The sequence below is a fragment of the Anopheles coustani genome, chromosome 3, assembly GCF_943734705.1.
Source record: "Anopheles coustani chromosome 3, idAnoCousDA_361_x.2, whole genome shotgun sequence".
Lineage (NCBI taxonomy): Eukaryota > Metazoa > Arthropoda > Insecta > Diptera > Culicidae > Anopheles > Anopheles coustani.
Genome location: NC_071288.1, coordinates 75,425,253 through 75,444,616, shown reverse-complemented (window position 1 = coordinate 75,444,616; position 19,364 = coordinate 75,425,253). Strand labels below are relative to the sequence as shown.

Here is a 19,364-nt window from a genome sequence, read left to right as displayed (position 1 = left end):
AAGCATGTAGGAAGCTGAAGGAATCCCGGTTGACAAAAATTCAAATTTTTTGCAGCTGTCATGTAGTGTAGATAGTAGCAAGTTTTTCCATGGCAGATTGCTGGGACTCTTGCTGAAACTACATAGTACCAGCAACTATGTCAATTTCTGTCAACCGGGATGTTTCTTTCTACAGTATCATTTTTTTAAATTTTTGTTTTTGAAAGATCAAACGTATATTTTAGAATAATAAAAACTTACCTAGTAGGAAGAAAACCATAGTTTTCGAAAATAAATAGCTATAATTGCTCGCATAAAACAAACCCATTTTGGAATAAATTCACCACTAAATGATTAAAGTTTTATTTTCCAACGCTTTTCAATAGAAAAACACGAGCTTAAGAGTTGTGTTATAATTTTTATTATTAATAATTATTATTACTTTTTTTGTTTGGCTTTGTTTGTCTGTTCGCTTGTCCGTAGTTCTTTCTGTTCTTGCTCTACGCACACCCCGTTCTCAGTATGTGTTTTTTTTTTAATTTCAATTTTTGTATCTCATTCCCAGGAAATCCTCCAAAATAAGCTTGTACGCTCAATAGTTTTCCTCTTTTTTTGTTTACTCTTTGACACAAGTATCCATTTACTGATTTGTAGGTTTTGTGTGGTTCGGTTTTGTGTTTTGTTTTTCATTTCTCCACTCATTGCGTCGCATTTTATTTACCGACTTCCGAAAACAGATTCTGTGGTTAGAGTTTTCTTATCCACACGTTGCGTTTGAAATGTTTTGGCAAATAAACCCTTCTCTGTGTTCTAGCTGACTTCTTTCCTCCACTCGATCTCATTCTCAACTATTTACGATCGTCCTTCGCTTTTCTGCAAATTATCGAATTTTATCATCTTTTCCAGCTACTCAGAAGACCGGTAAAACTGTCCTTCATTCGCATTAATTTTGCCGGTTGGCTGGATGAGAGTAGTGGAAGCAGCAAGGGAGTAAACCTAACATCGTGGAAAATCGAGTGCCAATTTGAGTCAACGCGTTTGTGGTTCGAATGAAAACAATAAGTCACATTCCGAGCTCCCCTTCTGGAAGTGGAATGCAAATTTGTGCGATTTTTCAACAACGTATTTTCACTCAGAATAGAGCTCCAGGGCTTTACGGCTAGTTTTTTTTCTCTCTCCATTAGCATTCGTTTAATTTTTCGGATGTCCTCAACCGTTTGTTTGCGCTGTTTTTGTTTTGGCTTTTATCTCCTCGCCTACTCTGTCGTCGAACGATTTGAACGATTTTCCTCCCATCGCCAACCAATCCAAACACACGAAACACATCAAGGAGTACACTTTTCATAAAAACCTTTTTTTAACTTGGGGCTACGAAATGTTGCACCCTAAACACATTTCATTTTTCCACGACCTCTTGAGCTTGAAAAAACAACGAGAGAATTAGAAAACAAAAACACACACACACACACACATACATCAAGCGAGTTCGATTAGTGACCAAGGTAAGGGAAGGGGCAAAAATGTCCCCTGCCCTTTGTCGCTTTGCTAATTTCGTTTTTTTTCTTTTCCTCAACAACATACAAACGAACAATGGCTACTCCTCCCTACGCAAACCCCTTTTGTTTTCTTTTCCGGCCAATAAACGTCCCCAAAAAGTATTAGATCCCCCAAGTGGGATCACCGTATGCTGCTTAAAAATCGATCCTTCCAAACAACTGGTTTCCGCCGCCGCTAGCAAGTTTCCCACCCTAACTGATCGCTACACTTTCCTTATCCGTATCCTTTCCATTTCCGTTTTCAAACCGGACAACCTGTGTCATTGTTTGTGTGCGTGTATGTGTGTGTGTGTGCATGCATCACACATGTAAGTGTCGTTTTGTCGTCTCTGGTATCATGAAAATCGTGCCCCGAAATGGCGCATCGTTTTGAACGTTCATACAAATTTGATTGACTAACCACGTGACTCTCACAATCTAATTTGCGTAGTAACAAAATCACGCTCAAAGGAAGTACAACTCTTCGGCACATACAAAACATACATACACACGCATACACGCGCGCACACACACATACACACACAGCGAGAGACATAAAGACGCGAGTGCGATCACTGATCGTCATTATCGAATCGGGTCGTACGAAAGAAGACATGTAAACTACACGTAATAAGAAATAATTAATGCATTAATCAATGTAACGATGTGTCAACATAAATATATATCTATATTATATTATTTCTCATATGTATGTATATATTATTTTGTAATATATATATATATTTAGTTTGGCGTGTGAACACGCCAGAGGTTTTCTGTTTTTTTGTCCTTGTTTGTTTTCTAAACCTATCTTCCTCGGTTCCTGTCGCACACGCGCATTCATTCCGTTTACCAAGCACTGCTAATATACCTATGCACTTATCCTTCTCCGTTTCCTTTTCATCTGTTTTTTCCCACACCTTAAAAACAAACTGTTTTTTTTCCGTTACTAACCCAAGTTATGTTTTTTCCTTTTCTTATGTTCTCTTAGTCTTTCTCCAAAAATGTATCTCCACACCGCAGAAGTGGTCTGTTTTTCCAATATTGTTACATTCGGTGTCTCGTCACTCGTCATTTGTATGCTTGAAAAAAGCATTTTGACACCGAGTTCGACGTTCTTCGTCTCCCAATCGGTCGGAAATCGTACGGAATGGAACATTTGAAAAACGGCAACGCTAATATCTAAGACTTTTCCCAGGTTCCAGGTCCTTCCACCTTCTGCTGCCTTCCGAAACCCACCGAAAAATGGAGGGCGTTGCGTATTTCCCCCTTCCCCTTCCCCTGCCTTCACCGAAGGATGAATCTAACGTAATCAACGTGTAGTTGTGCGCACACAAGAGAGCTTCTTGATAGGGAAGGAATCGTTTGCGTGGAAAATGCTTCCACTTCCAGCTGGCACGCTGGCGCTTTTGGCATGCTTTGACCAATTGCGGAAAAGACGGGGGGAATCGAGTGCGCGGTGCTAATGAAGGCGGTCACTCTCTTCTTCCCTCGGACGACGGTTTCCGGTAAACACTGGTTCCGGATTTGGTTCCGGTATGCCGAACTGCGTCTTAGTCGTCTTCGTTGCCGGGAGCGGTAGTGTCGATCGGGGGACTGCTGTCCTGGTGCTCCGGGAGGAAACGGTCCGGCAGCTTGAAGCGACCGCCGGTTCCGTCTCCGCCGGCCGTATCTCATTTCGGCGTGTTGCTGCTCGGCGTCCACCGGTCGAACTCGATGCCGGAATCGGGCGAGATGCCGGTGGTGAACGGACCGAGCAGATCGATCGCCGCCTGCGTACACTTGCACTCCACCTCCACGCAGGTGCAGTTGTACTTGACCATGTGCCGCAAGTGATGCTGGTGCTGCTTCGGTGCTGGAAGCTGCTGCTGCTGATGCTGCTGATGCTGTTGGTAATGGGAATGATGATGGTGTGATCGCGACGTATCGCCCGCACCGAACGGGGTGCCACTGGACCTGGGGCCGCCGCCGACGCCGCCACCACCACCACCACCACCGCCGTCTCCACCCGAGGAGGACGATGACGATGAACCGGGTGTGGCTGCGGCCGATGAAGAGCCGCCTCCGTCACCGCCACCGCCCGCCGACGAACAGGACGAGGTCGAGGAGGCCGAGTAGAGGGCTTGCTTGGCCGAGGCCGACTGTGTCGGATCGATGTTGAGCTGCTGCTCGAAGCTGTGCAGCTGCTGCATGAAGTGGAAGTTGGGTGAGACGTCCGGTTTGCGCGAGCGCACCAGCAGGAACGCATCGTTCAGCGAGAGTGTCCGGGCGAACATTAGGTAGGCGAGCGTGACGGTCACCGAGCGGGACACGCCGGCCAGGCAGTGTACCAGCACACCGCAGCCTTTTGTGCGTGCCTCATCTGGAAAGAAGTAAGGAAAAAAAACGTTAATAATGGCATAATGTTATTACATGCGAGGTATAATAACGATAAAGACGAAAAACTGATACATAAATACATATCTCATTGAACATACATTTTTTTTTTATTTTTTAGTACGTTTAGTGAAAAACTTTTATTTTGAAAATTTATTTTTTCATTTAATTTATTTTTTATTGCAAACGTTGGGAATTTGAAGTGAACGTTTACTTACCGATGAATTTGATGGCGTCCGGGAAGTGATTTGCCAGGTCACCCGCCTGCGACCAGTGATCGGTGATCGGTATCTGCAAGTACCGTATCAGCCCATCGCGCTCGAACACATTCGGCAGATCGGGAGTGACGTTCAGAATGTACTGAAGAAGGAAGAAGCGGTATAAGGGTGAGAATTTAAATGCAACCTGCTGCATTTTCGCGTCTTCGCCTTGCGACTTACTTTAATGTTGTACTTTTTCAGGGACTTGAGGTCCTCGCTGTGGGAGGCATTGCCGAGGAAGAGCCCGGGCAGTATCTCGACCGGCTCGACGTTCACGGCTGACTCGGAAAGGTAGTTGGTGGTGCTTTCGCAGTCCGACGACTCGGTGCTGCTGCTGCAGGCGGAATCGGAGAACGGAATCGAAATGCGAAGCGATCTGCAACGAAAGGGAGCGAAAGAAGCATTTTAACATTTTGTGTTTGATCGTTTGTTGGATATTTGCCGTCGGGACGGTAATGATGGATTTCATATCTAGGTGAAATTATTTATTCGGGAAATTTGGTTGTTTGTATTAATGTTGATTGATAAAGAATAAACTTGTTCAAAGCAAGCATTGCTCTACCCGCTGAAAACAAATATACCATAAAGTACGCAGCCATATTAGCCGAGACACTTTTACCATAGGCTGCGTTTGTTGTTTCGGCGTGGGTTGCATTCTTGAAAATACGTAGCTTTTGTTTTTAAATCTGGAATACTCTTCGCTTTGCTCTTTTTAAATGCTTTTGAAGTTGCACTTTTTGATATGGAATGCACTTTAGATTTCCTACTTAATTTGACCGTGTGTTCTCATTTTAAAAGACATTCCCTCGAGATTCTGTCTGAATACAACTTGCGTTGCGTTATCATAATAAAAACATGGATTCAGCAAATCGCGTATTTTCGAGTGTATTACATCACCTTTACCGTCCACGATTATTATATTGCAACAATTTTTTATTTCACATCAATTATGCCTTACAGGGTTTTTCAGATGATAGAAAAGCAGCATCGGTTGATTTTATGACGCAATCAGGTTTATTATGGCGTTGTCAGTTGAAATGAGAATTACTGCAGTTGATATTATAAAGCCGGTACAGAAGCTTGAGTGATGTGCGTAACTAACGAGAGAAAACGTATACCGCAAGTGTGACAATCTAAGGTAGTTTATCGCGGATAAATTGATTTGATTTCATTAGAAAACGAAAGGAAATTTTAAACAATTTTTGCTGACTAATTTTCATGTCAATTGCATGTAATTTTTTTTTACTTTTATCAGTGACCTGTTTTATTCCAATGAAATCAAAGCGCTCCATTCGAGATGAACCAACCTGATATGTTGAACTATTTTGGAGTGTTCGTCCGGTATAAGTTTACACTCGCTAGTTGCGTACTTCGCTCGAGCTGATGTACCGGGATTACAATAACAACGTTGATTACAACTGGTTTGATTATCATTTCAACTGGCTTCGCTATAATAAACATGATCGGGTTTAAAAAAAACCTTATGCTTCTATAATATCATGTGCTGTAGTTAGAAATAATGTTGCTACTGTTTAATATCATTTGAATACCCCTTTATCTATTCGTTAAACGAACGATCTTTTTCATCGATAAATCATTTAGGAAGACAATTATTTATTTAAATTTGTTCTGCAGTAATAATCACAGTCCAATGAGACTGTTGTCAAATCCAATGAATAATATCTTTAGTAGGGAACAGCAGTATTTAAATCTGTAACAAGTCTTTTGGTACGAAATTCTTCTTAAATGATTCTATTGTGTATTAATTGGTAAAAATAGTCCCTTCTCTTCCTCAACACCGGACCGTTCAGTCTGTAGCCCGTGTTTTCACCAGCTTCCACTTGCTCGTAACCACACCAACGCGAAGCCACTAACAGCCAGCCACTACGTCGATGGATTACCTTCGGCTGGTGCGAAAGCTATACAAACTGCCAGCACGTGGTGGAAGGATCGTTGCTTTGGGCATCGATGCTGCCGCCACCACAACTGCCGCTACGGCCGCCGTTTCCGTTTCCTCTGATGCTACTTCCGCCTCTTCTGCTGCTCCTGCTGCTGTTGTCGCGATGTAGAGTGCCGCATCGTCGTCAAGCGTCCTTCTGCTGACCGTCGTTGGAGGGAAATTCATGTATGAAAAGCCACGCACCACGGGAGCGAGTTTTGCTAATCGGCAACCGAAAGTGCACTATTATTTCCCCACACCGTTTGTAAACCTTATTTACAAGCACTATTTTATTGCACGGAACTGAATGAAAATTTTCCCAACCGAATTAGGTGAAATTAGTGGATGATATGCGCCGTGGGAGGGTTATTCCGTTTGTGAACGAAGTATCGAAAACTAGGATCGGATCCGTTGCCCATCGTAATGGCCGTGCGTGTGCTCACCTCCTTGCTAGATACATGTTTCTACCGATTTTTGCCAAACACTTCACTTGATTTGGTAAAGAAAAACAACACCTTCCAAGACACACCAGATGATATGTAACTTTTTGTTCAGTTGAGCGACACTAGCTGACACTAAACTACACGAAATCTTAGCCAAAATCAACTACATCTTGCTGAGGGTATTTTCGTTCGTGGTTTCTGGTTGATAAACTGCACTTTTCGGCTACATTTCGAACCCTTTTTCACGACTCCATCCAGGAAGATCGAGTGAGTTTTCCCCAAAAACCGAGGCTTCCTTGTCGAAGCAACGCGTGAATAGTGTACGCGATTTTATTTTCACCACACGACGAGCAGCACTCGACTTTCCATCGTTCCTTCCGGCAGGTCGTTCGAACACTGACGGAATCATCATGCAACCACCGGAACGAGCTTTCCCGGTCAGTCTGTGTATGTGTGTGTGTGTGTTTGGTTTGTCTCGGCCGTAAAAAGGGAATAAAACATAGACAGAGAGAGAGAGAGGCAGAAAGAGGTTGCTGTACGTTGGATTGTACAAAAACCAACTCGTTCTCTCCCTTTCTCCTGCTTTATCGCTCCCTCTCTCGTTGGGATGGAAAAACCCACCTAAAGCTGGGCCCACCATTTCCACCCCACCCTTCCGGGGGAAACTCGGAAAACTTTTCCTCCACTCGAATTATGTATATATACGCGCTCCGACGGTTCATGTAACCGAAAAAGAAAGAGCACCACGCGAACCGCGAGCGAAAGAAGGAGAGTGGTGGAGTATGCTGTAATGGAGTATTACACGATGGAGGCATTTGTGGGCTCCCCTTCCCCCCCAACACACACACACATACAAACACACAAAGTATCACTTTCACTCGACTGCACCTTTCACTTCTCCGACGGTTGGTTTTTTTTTTGGTGCTTTTTCGCCAGAGTTCAAACCTATGCTTGAAAGAGGAAAACGTGCGGGTGCAAGGACGAACGGACGGTTTGCGATGTTTGTGTCGACACGGCAGATCCATATCGTGTCCTCCTCCCTCCCCTCATGCCAAAAAAAAATCCCACACATAGGGCGACCAAATAAACACCACATATTCTACACTCCTTTTTACGTTAGATTTTTGGGGGAAAAAAAAGTTCACCAATTTCGTAGGTGCTTCGAGTAGAAACACTAAAACCAAAATGCGACAAAAATACTCATTTCCATCGGAAACGAACTAATCTCCTTCGGCCGAAACATGTAGGCAGTCGTATTTTACTACACAACAACCCAAACCGCCCGTCTCGCCTTTGGGCGGGAGTAAAATAAGGTTAAATCGGATTGGACTGCGTGCGCGTGGGAGCCCCTTTGTGGAGTTAAGGGAAATTGTAGCCGGGACTAGGCACAAAGGACAGTACGCCCGGAGTTGTCACAGTGGGTGAGCTTTTCACCGTTAACAATCTTTTATATAACTTCGCTAAGTATGTGGGTGATTTTGTTATAATAAGCAGCATCACTGAATGGTTATAGATTGGATCCCTTTCATGCGGAAAAACTCCTAGCGTAGCTAAAGTTGCATACCTTTAGGCGCAAGTTTTGGATTGATGGCAGCGTGTAGTAATTCTTATAGGAAACTAATAAATACATTTTGATTAAAACTAGTTCATTTGCGCGGTTACACAGGCTGCACTATATTTTTTTTATGTGAAAGTTATCTAGGAGGTGAAATAGATGAATAAATGAACTTTTTTTCTCCTAGTCTAGTTGGGTCACTTTTCGAACCATTAAAATCGGTGCCGTCCGACTTCACATCAATCTTAGGAAGCTTTGAAACTATTTGTCTATCAAACATCTTCGGTTTCCACGTGTTGTCCAACGGAGTGAGCTGTGGATTGCGTTCTGGTTGCTAAGTGCATCTTAACGATGTTTTTGTTCGTGTGTGTGATTGTGTTTTATACGAGTTTGTGTTTGGTACGTGTTTTGAAACACTTGAAGAATCGTGTATCCCGGAAATTAACTATCACTTCTGTTTGTGTTGTATTTTGTTTGGCTTTTTATCTGTTCAATTATACAGTTATACATTTTCCCTCATCGAGCTGGTCGGTATAGCAATCAATGCTATGTAACAGGAAAAACCGTTTGGTGGTTTTTGGCAAAATTAAATGCACTCAGTTGTTTTGTTAATAGTTCATAATTGTGGACAAAGTGAAAATACTAAACATCCGTTGCAAGTTAGTGACGAGATCAAAGCGAGAACAAAACGCATCATGACCGACCATGAAGATCCTAATGCTGTTCTTCTGTTGCGGAACTGTTAGTTGGGTTTTTTTTAGTGTTGGCAGAATCGGGATTCGGAAGATTTGAAGATTCGATCCCTAGAGGGATTCCAAAGATTCGAATCCCATTTGACGGATTCTAAAGATTCGAATCCCATCTGACAGATTCTAAAGATTCGATTCCCATTTGACGGATTCTAAGTATTTGATTCGATTAGGGTTCGAATCAGATTTGATTGGTTTGGGACTCGATTTGATTCGATTCTGACTTGTTCCTAAACTGTTTGAATCGACTCACAATGATTTGAGTCGAATTAGTCACATAAATAGTCGATCTAGAGGTTTCCTGACTAGTCGATCTAAAGAGAAAAATTCCTGGAACCTATTTTTTACCAAGAAATACAGTAGAATGTCCATTATTCGAGTTGTTCTACCCAACCAAACCCATTTCATCAGGACCAGACCATTTTTACCGAATTCTGAATCGGATTCTGGGGATTCAGATTAGGATACACAATTTCCAGACCGACATTGATTTGTTTACATGATGATGTTGATGATGATGATGATGATGATGATGAGTCCCACCGCCTACCCCTACATAGGTTTGAGAGGGACGAAAGTATCTTGCGATATTAAATATAAATCATCAAACGAGAGGGGGCATTGGGGTAATACTCTCTAGAACAATCGCATCCAACTCTGCTCCATTCATACAACGGTCGCCATCGATTGCACAAGGGGGTACATCTTAGATTTCCCAACTAGCAAAAGGAGACCACTTTCCGGAGTAGGGCAGGTATTTTCGCACAGTTTTGGTTAACACCACCAGCTAATTATGGTTGATAGTGTGGAGAAATCCACCAGTGCTACTTAAAGGACCTCATCTTGTTCCTTCCATATAACGGCCCCGAGCAATCACCTCGAAAGGTAAATCGCCGAGTCCCCCAAGGTTAACGGGGCACCACTTTCCGGGGTGTAAGAGGATATTTCTGCTCTGTTTGTAGTTCCCCCCGCCAATTACCATTGGTTGATAATGTGGTGCCACTATCAAGAACAGAAAGGGTCCCAACTACAGCGAGATGTGTAGATACTATTAGTTCTTTTCGTACAGCCATTACCACCAATTGTCCTCATTTACGAGCGCGTGTATCAAAACTATGTAGACTCATTCATTCTATTCAGTTTAATAAGATAATAAAAATAAAAAGTCCCTGTGCATTTTTTTACTCATCATCATCATAATTGAAGACCATGTTGACAAATGCAATACTACGGGCTCAAAAACTACAACATTTACTAAATACATTGCAAGCACAGCGTCAGACTACCCGCTTTACGTATACGGCGCATAGGCGTTTGAACTCCCTAAGATTTCACGCTTGTTTAATCTCTCTCGGCATCCTGTTGTACCATTGAGGAGTACCCTTTGCAAAACAACGAATTTCGGGCGTTTCCAGACAGATAGCCGGGAAGTCTTGGCTCACCGGCATTAGGAGTGTGAGTCCTAACTACTATCCTTTCCCCCAAATACGCTGGTACCAGGCGTTTCAAAATTTTGTACACAAAGACCACAGTTCCAAAGGAACACTATCCACTGCTTGGACTGTTCCGACTGTTTCTTGGATTGGGATTCGGATTTGGGGATTTGGTTTACCCATCACTACGAACGAAGCTGCGCGCCAAACTTTGTGCAACAAGCTTCGAAAATCAACTAATTTCTCAATAACTTTTTAGTGGCTTGGCCAATTTTAGCGCCAGACCCCTAAATGAAAGATTTTTTAAAGACTGTAACTCTGTGCAACAAAGACTCTTCCGTAATTCTTAGTTTATGAAATTCTGAGGCGTAGGTGCAGAAACCTTGGTTGGTATTTTCTGCTGAAATAACTATTTTGTGAATAACTTTACAATTGCTGAACCGATTTGTACATGTGACCCCTTAAATGAAAGGTCTGTTCAAGATACACAACATTGTCTTACAATAGATCCATTCATATTTTCTAGTTTTTGAGAAAACTAATTGTGTGGAAAAGGGACAGCATTCTACCGGGATCAAGGTTGATAAACCTCGATTACAGAAACGCAAATAATTACCAAATTGTTAATAACTATTGATTCTCTTAACCGATTTTCACAATTGACCCCTTAAATGAAAGGTCTTTTCAAGACGCACAACTGCGTTGAAGGTAGATGTTTCCGTACTTTCTTGTTTTTGATAAAAAAAACACACCTGGAATGTTTTCGCCCGAGCGGGCGAAAAAGTAAATCAGGTTGATTGGCAATTTAGGTTAAAAAAAGCCAATTCTCGCATAACTTGTTAGTTCCTTGACCGATTTCCACGAATGACCCCTCAAATGAAAGGTCTTTGCAAGACGCGTAATTTTGTCTCAAGGAACATATTACATTTTGTCCATATTTTCTAGTTATTCGTTTGAATATATAGTTTGAATACAATTAGAAGAATAATGTCAACTATATTGATATTCTTATGTAAACCATTCATTGAATTAAACACATCATATGAAAAATCGACATTAGATGAGCATGTATGATATGACGGATTGGGATTCAGATTTGAAGATCCGGATCTCAGAATGGATTAGAATCGAAAGATTCGAATCCCTGTAGGGATTCAGTTTTCTCATCACTAGTTTTTTTCCTAATATAGCAGAAGGCTACCGGTTGCATAGCAACTTGTATGCAAGCTGAGCTTGTACAAATTTACACCTTACAAGTTGCAAGTGTACTTTGCTAAATTTTATATATTATAGATTATAGGTAGAATAGAAGACAATCATGCTAGTTCTAGTTTGTTTGTTGGTCAAACAAAAGGTTTCTAGTGTAGGTTATCTTTTCTGTCTTTGAAAATGAGACATATTGGAAAACCAACAGAACTAATCGATAAGATGGATATTTTTCATCGGTTAACTGGTAATAACGCTTCTTTTTCGCAAATCTTATCGATTAATAGTGCTCGGGAATGTATATAAAACGACACAGATTTCTTTATCCGATTGTAGAAAAAAATCTTTTCTAAGCATATCATTCGTCTTTTTAAATTATCTAAGGTTTAAAAAACTGAAATTTGATAGCCGACAACGCAACGCTTTGCTTTCCTTTGGTCTGTAATGATTACGGACAACGTAGGTTGTCGAACGTTGGCACAAAGTTGCTGCTGCTAAGCCTCCCCCCTCGGCGTCGTCCCACGGTACTCACCTCAAGCCCATCAGTTGCTCCGTGGCCGCGCAGCCCGACTGCAGGTTGGCATTGATGACTTCATCCTCGCACCACTCCGGAAACGACTGTCGAAAGTTTGCGTATCCACCTACACACGCCGGGAATGGGAGAAAAGGGGGGGAAAAAGAAAACGTTCGTTAGAATTGTACGGCTTTCTGAAACGTCCCAAAACGTATCCATCCTGCTGGAGCATGTAGAAGTAACGAGAATGTAAATATTCCCCAAGCGTCGGGAGATTCGTCGCCGACACACATAACAACTCAATCTGCTTGGCATGCAGATCCCTTCCAACGCAGCCGTTGAGCACGTTTTCGGCTGCGTACGTACGTCCACACCATGCGTACACACTGTCTCTTTCTCTCGTTGTCGCTGTCCCCTCCCCCGGCACCAGGCAACACACACTCCTCAGCACTTGGCAAACCATCCATCCATTCATTCATGGCTACGTTCATTCATGCTTTCCATCGACCGGTTGGAATCCGCGCCGGGTTCGTCCTTGCCCTCCTCCTCGTGTAACGAGGCTTTACAACGGCAACGACAGAGAAAGGTGAAGAGAGTTCGCCGAAAAGAAAAAAACATGCTGACTGGTAAAAGTGTGTGCCTCAAATCGGCATCGAGTTTGCAGCATTTGCACATAAGAGAGAGAGGGGTTGGTTGTTCCTCGACCGTCTAGCGTGTGTATATAACCTCGAACGGGAAGAGGGGAGCTCGACATTCTTACAACCTTTACCACTTGAGGGGGGGACCATCACCCACGCCATTTGTGGGGCAAACGCTTGGGGTTGCTGTAAAGACGCGTGGGCGAAACCTAACCACCAACAACTCACGTACTCGTGAGCTGATACCGCTCCGGAAAGAAAGGAGCAGAAGGAAGGAAGAACGGTGGGGGAGGGAGAAGGTGAGTGGAGCATTGTGAATGGATTTGTTCGTGCGCGCGTGTATCCGTGCGTAGGTGTTTCATCATTTATCGGCATTCGAACTTTGGCAAACGCGACGACGGCTTCCAAACATTTCTTTTGGCCAATGTCAACCTGTGTGTTTTTTTTTCTAATCACACAAAACAAAACAACAAAAGGAACGGAAGGCCACAGTTTACCTAACCTTGGTCTTTTATGTGTTTTGTCGTCTCAGAACAGTGCGGAAGCTTCCAAATTACTAAGGATTCTTTGGTTGGCTTTCTCTATCCAAAGTTAGGTGCCGAACTGAAGTTTGTTTTTATTCCTTCGAATAGAGACGTTTATTCTGAAACTGATCTGTTTTTATGGCATCGATATTCCGAAAAGCAATTTGTTTTGTGTCAAACATTATGAACAAGTTGCAAACACTTAAACCTTAGTCAAGTTGAATCAAGGGACAATCTAGTAAAGTTTATTCAGGTTTCTCGCTTTTGTGGCACAACCCGGGAACGTATATTTTCTTCCCGTAGTTTTCATATTACAATTTAGGAGAAGGATTCCTTAATTCAAGATATTTATTATATACTATTTCCCCACATTTTACTTACAAAAACTTGTTTAAATGTAACATTTCATACTCATATACTTATCTAAAACTATTGTTACTTTTCTATATGAAAAGGTGCCAGGACTTCGTAACATCTCTACAACATAAATTTCATTAGATATTTTAAAATACAGAAAGTCGAAAATAGTCAAACCAATCGAATGAGAAAATGGGATGAGTAAAACAATCACATAGTTAAAAAAAAACGAATGTGCTACATTTGTTACACCGATACCAAAGAGAAGAGAGCTGCGAGTCTAACCATTTTGTGTAAGAACACAATTTGGAAACAGAAGATTCTCTCAATGTTTCGTTTTTCTCTGTCGCCAGCATATTTGGAGAGAGCTAGAAAATTGGTTTGATCCTTGTCTAACATCGTCCGCTTACTAACAAACACACATTTACACTGTATACCACTAAAAGCACATAGTGGCCTTATGTACTCAAAACACCCATTGTAGAATGGAACCAGCGATGACTCACCGCGCAGAATAAACCACCACCATTTGGAGCTCCCAAGTTCTTCCCAGGACGTGGGAAGTTGGGAAAAGCCACCGACAGGAGAATGGGAGAGTTTTCCACCGAAATTCCATTTTCCTGTTCTACTATTATACTTCATTCTAAGCGTAGGCCGAGAATCCTCGCTGTAGACGCACACTCACACACACACAACATTCGGCTTCGTCGTCCTCTCGATAATCCCTTCCCGCCCTTCACCGGCGATAAGGGAGAGGGGGGTTTATGTACACCACGGCGATAGCAGTCTAGCGCCATAAATACATTCAATCTCGCCACGACGAAAGCGTGGGATGATGCGCGCCAACCCTTCGGACGAAGAATTCATTGAGTAAAAATTATTTTTAGGAAGCAGCAGATGCCCCACGCCGGCCGGTGGCGGGGTGACGAGCGGGTTTTCCGGGTGTCTTTTGGGCTTTTCGTAAGAACTTGTTAGACAAACCGGGGGCATACAAGCTTGCCGAGGCTCTGGAGCTGAATGTTTGTGTTAAGCCGTAATGTAGGTATCTCCCACGGGATCCGACAGCTCCACGTGGTGGTGGATGATGGCGACATGTTTGGCTTGGACATCAAATCTCGAGGTCTCAACTACACGTTGTGGTGGTATATCTATGGGTGTATATACCCCCCCCCACCCCCCCCCCCCCCCCCCCCCCCTTCAATTATTAAATATAGCTGCGAATTTCATAACTCAACCTCCGGCGGATCGACGGTTGATCGACGTTTCGATCCCGGCCAGTCCCACGCCATTTTTCACGAACACGACGGTGGAAAGTCCGACGAAAGCATCCATCGTCGCACCCACTGGGTGGATGGGAAGATGGAAATCTGTCTTTCCACCCGCGCGTTTCTTCGAGGTTTCGAGGTGGGCTTCGAGAAACGCTGCTGGCTAACAAAAACAAAACAAACGAAAATAGCATAAACCTTGCTTTGATACTTTAGCGGTTGCGATAAGGTTGCAAGAAATGTCTAATTTTAGCTCGAGAGAATTCTGCGAAAGGAGTTGTACCACCGTGCACCGTAAAAGGACACGGTTACGGACGATGCAGGCTCCTACACTCGGGGAATTTAAACATTTTTGGAGAATGACGATGGAGAAAAGGGGGCCCACCGGTAACTGCAAATAACGACAGGTGGGACGGACGGTGGGAAGGCACCCGGCGACCGGTGGCGTAGGACGCGAAATAGAAATATAGCTGTCGGGCAGTAGGAGTAGTGCTTGTGTAATCGTTGTTATGTGTGCCCACCCCCGTACCACCCAATTAACCGTCGGTCGGCTAAGTTTAGCTTTCAATTTCAGATAAGCGACTGCAACTGACAGATTGTGCCAGCCCCGCCGTCCCGTGCTCGGTATGAATGAACCGAACCGGGTGATATAATGCACCGGAACACAAACACACACACACACACACCATACTACTTGCCTCAGAGGTTCAAACTTTAAACTACGGGTAGGAGGTATTCGCTTGGAAAAAGATTTTACGTAGGTAGAGGCAATGAGCATGAGAAAGTACGGTTAACAGGGAGGTTTATTATTAGCTTATATTGCGAACCGAACGGTTTAATCAATCTGCTTAACACATTGACTACTGCCAAGCGTTTTTAGCACACTTTTGTAGTACAATATTTTTTAATTTGTTTATAACATTTTTTAAACCGAAGGTTTTCGAAGGCTAATCAAAGACTTTGCTTCCCAAAGAATTAGTATTAAAAAATATTTTAATTTTTATGTTGCATTTTCATTCATTTAAAAACTTTTTAGAACTAATGACAGCTGGCTATAAAAAATTAAAACGATCAAGTCAAGGAGTTAAAAAAACTGAATTTAACATTAAAAGCAGATATAATTTAATACATTGATTTGAAACTTTTTAATCTTTAAAATTTCGTGCATCATACCAATAACTTTGCAGCATTAATCGATGAAATGGGCATTTTTACAGGTTCATGAACCAGTACAGCATGTTTTGCGTGGTTAACACAAGACAATATTGCTTTGGAATTTTAATAATGCTAGTTTTGAAGATTTGTCGAATCAAAACCGGCTTCTTTTTAGTATATTTGTTGACTATCTTTTGGGTTTTGCATGGACCTCTCTATCATTCCGCTAGCTCGGTATAAAGCAAAAATGATCGGGTTTGAAAAAATATTCAGTCGTTTGTGAGATAATAAAAACGAAACTGGCGTAGCGGTCAAAACGACTGCTATTTGGATTTTAGTGCTAACCGATAATGTAGCGCCAATCTCATCGATTAATTAATGCGCCTGCATTTATGCAGAAGACTATGTAGGATTATTTTTTTTTGGTTTAATATGTTCTAACCCACTTAATTAATTCTTTTGTAAGTTAAAGTTTAATCAATAACGACATTTAACAAAAAAAAATGCTTGTTTGTATTTGCAAGTGGGTGATTTCCTTCTAAAACCAAACAAGAAAAAATGATATCAATAATATCGTAAAAGTTTGAAACCCGAGAACGGAAGCTCCCACATAAATTAGAGAAAAGAAACAATTTTATCCTCCGGAAATGGAGCGAAAATTGATCCACGTGTGGACGACATTTTGGACGGCCATACATTTACTACCGAGGATGATTTGAATGCGCATGAATCGTATAATGATAATAGACGGTAGACATCTAGAGGGTGTCTTTACGACCTTCCAACGTTATTTGTGTTAAAGGAGCAGCATAAAGGAGGCGTCAACCACGCCTGCAAATAGATTTGATTTTAAATCACTACCACCCGATTCGTTTACCGTATTTCGTTTTCAATTTTCTTTTCTTCCCCCCTCTCGGCTGCAATCTGCTGAGGCGTTCGTCGGACGAAAACGCTTAGGCAAAACCGCGGTGCCCACGCCGTAGTCCTACGGTTTCCGGCCCGCGAGCCATATCAAGTGCAGACACTAGCGCTGAAAGCTCCACTAAACGGAACACACTGCCTCACTTTCAATGGAAGTGGGTGGGCAGCGGAGTTTAAAAATCCGTCCCCGATGTATAACGCCCGGTTGGTGGACCGGCCAAACCAGGTAAGGTTGCTCAGACTCGCTTGATGTTTGCGACACGAGACGGGTGTTTGGTTTAGGTGCTGCGTGGGAAGCACGTCGAGCTGGAGTAGCAAAAGCAGCAGCACCTTGCACACGACGTGTGCCATGCTCGTAACCAAAGGCTGTGCAACGATCTGGTGCCGACGTTATTCAATAAACAGTTTTAGCGTATTACGTTAATATCTGGCATTAGTTCGGCATGAAATGAGTCAAGCTCTCACCATAATAATACTAATAAAATTAAACATGACCAATTTGAATACTATCAGTACAATGGAAATTCAATGACTAAACACATTCATGACCAGCAATTCCCTTAAATGCTCGGTTTCAAGAAACTTATCAAGTTTAATTGAATGCACCGCGGAAGCTCGCATGAAGGACGTCTGTGTTGCTGCTTTATTTTACTGGTTCGTACAAATCATCGCACAAAGGCCTCCGCCGAAGAGAATGATAAAAATGGACGCCGGACGGATAAAATGGCAGCACGAAGCGAGTCAGTTGTGAAGAAGCGAAGCACGAACGCACAGGTTCAATGGCAGACCGTGGTCTTCTGCCGTTTTATTCTTGTTTTATGGCAAATGGCGTGCGTGGGTGTAGTTTCATTCATGAGTTGCGCTTCTTCGTCATTTCGTTCGAGTCGGGGGTGTACGTTCTCTTGGGTTAGTGGAATTCAGAGCGACGTCACCGTTTTGATGGAGCACCGGTTTATTCCAGACAGGAGAAGGAGTGTGAAAAGGATCAATTTGATTTTGAACAACCTTCGTTAAGGTCAAAACCAAAAGTAATGTAAGAACAATCTTTTTAAACTTACTCTACTAAACAACTCCTCCTAACACACTGTTTTTGTACAATATTTTTTAATAAAATTTGTTTATAAGATTTGTTAAAGTGACGGTTTTCGAAGGCAAAACGAGGACTTACTTTCCCAAAGGACTTGTTTTTAAATTTTTAGTATTAAGTACAGTTTTTATGTTGCATTTTCATTTATTTCATGGGACAAAAACTTTTTAGAACCCACTTTCGGGTGTCATGGCAGTCAACGTGTTTATTGATGTTTGAGGGATAACTTAACCGACTTAATTTTTTAAGAAAAAGGAAGTAAAATATAACTACTAAACACACTCTAGTGTGAATTAGTTGTGCTGTGAAAACTAATCTAATCAGTGCATACAAACATTAATCATTTACATTACAGTGTAGTATATAAGAGAGAAAACTCACTTAGAAGAACCCAAAGTGTCAAGTAAGCACTTTGCAATAAACACCTTGACATCGATCCATAAAATGGTGATCAATCAAATCGGATAGATTTTTTTCCCCCATTAGACTGATGATGGTGTGCAGGCAAAAATGGTAAAATATGTAAAACAAAAGTTCAAGGAATAAAGAAAAACACTCTAGAATAGAATAGAACGATCGAAGCTTTCCTCCGTTTACTTTGCTCCGGCCATACCGAACCTTGTCCCCAGTTGAGAGGACTTTCAAAATGGAATCACAGTTTGGCAAGCTTTACGTTTTTTTGTTTCACTGTGATACAGTGTGGTGTTGGTGAGCGGTTTTTATCTACATGTTGTGCAAGTCTGCGCATGTCCCGTAATTCGCGTGGCGCGCGTGGGATTCATTCAGAAAATCGTACCCTTCCCGCCGTCCGAGCCCTGTCTCTCCTTTCCGCCGACGAGAGCTGGTTTCGCTCGCCTTCACCCACTCTGCTGCGATCGATACCACCACTCCTGTGCATTCAAAGCACATACACAGGCGTTGACACTTCCCTCTGTTGTCCTCCCGAACTGCCCCGCCCTTGAAAGACCGTCTGAGTTGAGATGTAAAGGACAAAAATAAAGATTGAAAAACCATTGATGCGACGAGTGATGCGATCGGGGGCCGGAAAAGTTGAATGAAAATCGTTTGCAAACCCACCACCACCAGGGGGGGAGGGGGGGGGAAGGCTGAGCTTTTTTTTCCCACGCAGCGGGATGAATGAACCCCTTTCATCCAGGCCAGTGCTGGAAAAACAAGATGGCGAAAGACGTGCAGAAGGTGCAGCCAAATGCGCTTCCATGCGAGGAAACACGTTTGTCCTTCCTGGTTGGAATTTTCCCATTCATTGAAATTTGCGCTCCATGAACATATCTGTGCATGGGCAGGTAAATTATCGAGTTCAAAACTCGAACAACAACCCATTCATTTCCATTCGGTTTCTTTTTTGTATCTAGGCACATACAAAGATGGTAGTGAAGGGAAATAAAACAGCAAAAGAAATCTTCGTAT

The 19,364-nt window shown here is 42.6% G+C and overlaps 1 protein-coding gene across 2 annotated transcripts in view; it reads right to left on the bottom strand.

The window, feature by feature from the left end:
• Positions 1 to 2,174: 2,174 nt before the first annotated feature.
• Positions 2,175 to 19,364, bottom strand: part of LOC131259093 (dual specificity protein phosphatase Mpk3) — a 36,133-nt gene continuing 18,943 nt past the window's right edge. For both annotated transcript variants that reach the window (XM_058260513.1, XM_058260512.1), the window contains exons 3-6: positions 12,008 to 12,116; positions 4,331 to 4,526; positions 4,109 to 4,250; positions 2,175 to 3,876 (exon numbers count right to left, since the gene is read on the bottom strand). In XM_058260513.1, coding sequence (XP_058116496.1) covers positions 3,188 to 3,876; positions 4,109 to 4,250; positions 4,331 to 4,526; positions 12,008 to 12,116 — 1,136 coding nt within the window. In that variant the 3' untranslated portion in view covers positions 2,175 to 3,187. The remainder of the gene's footprint in view (positions 3,877 to 4,108; positions 4,251 to 4,330; positions 4,527 to 12,007; positions 12,117 to 19,364) is intronic.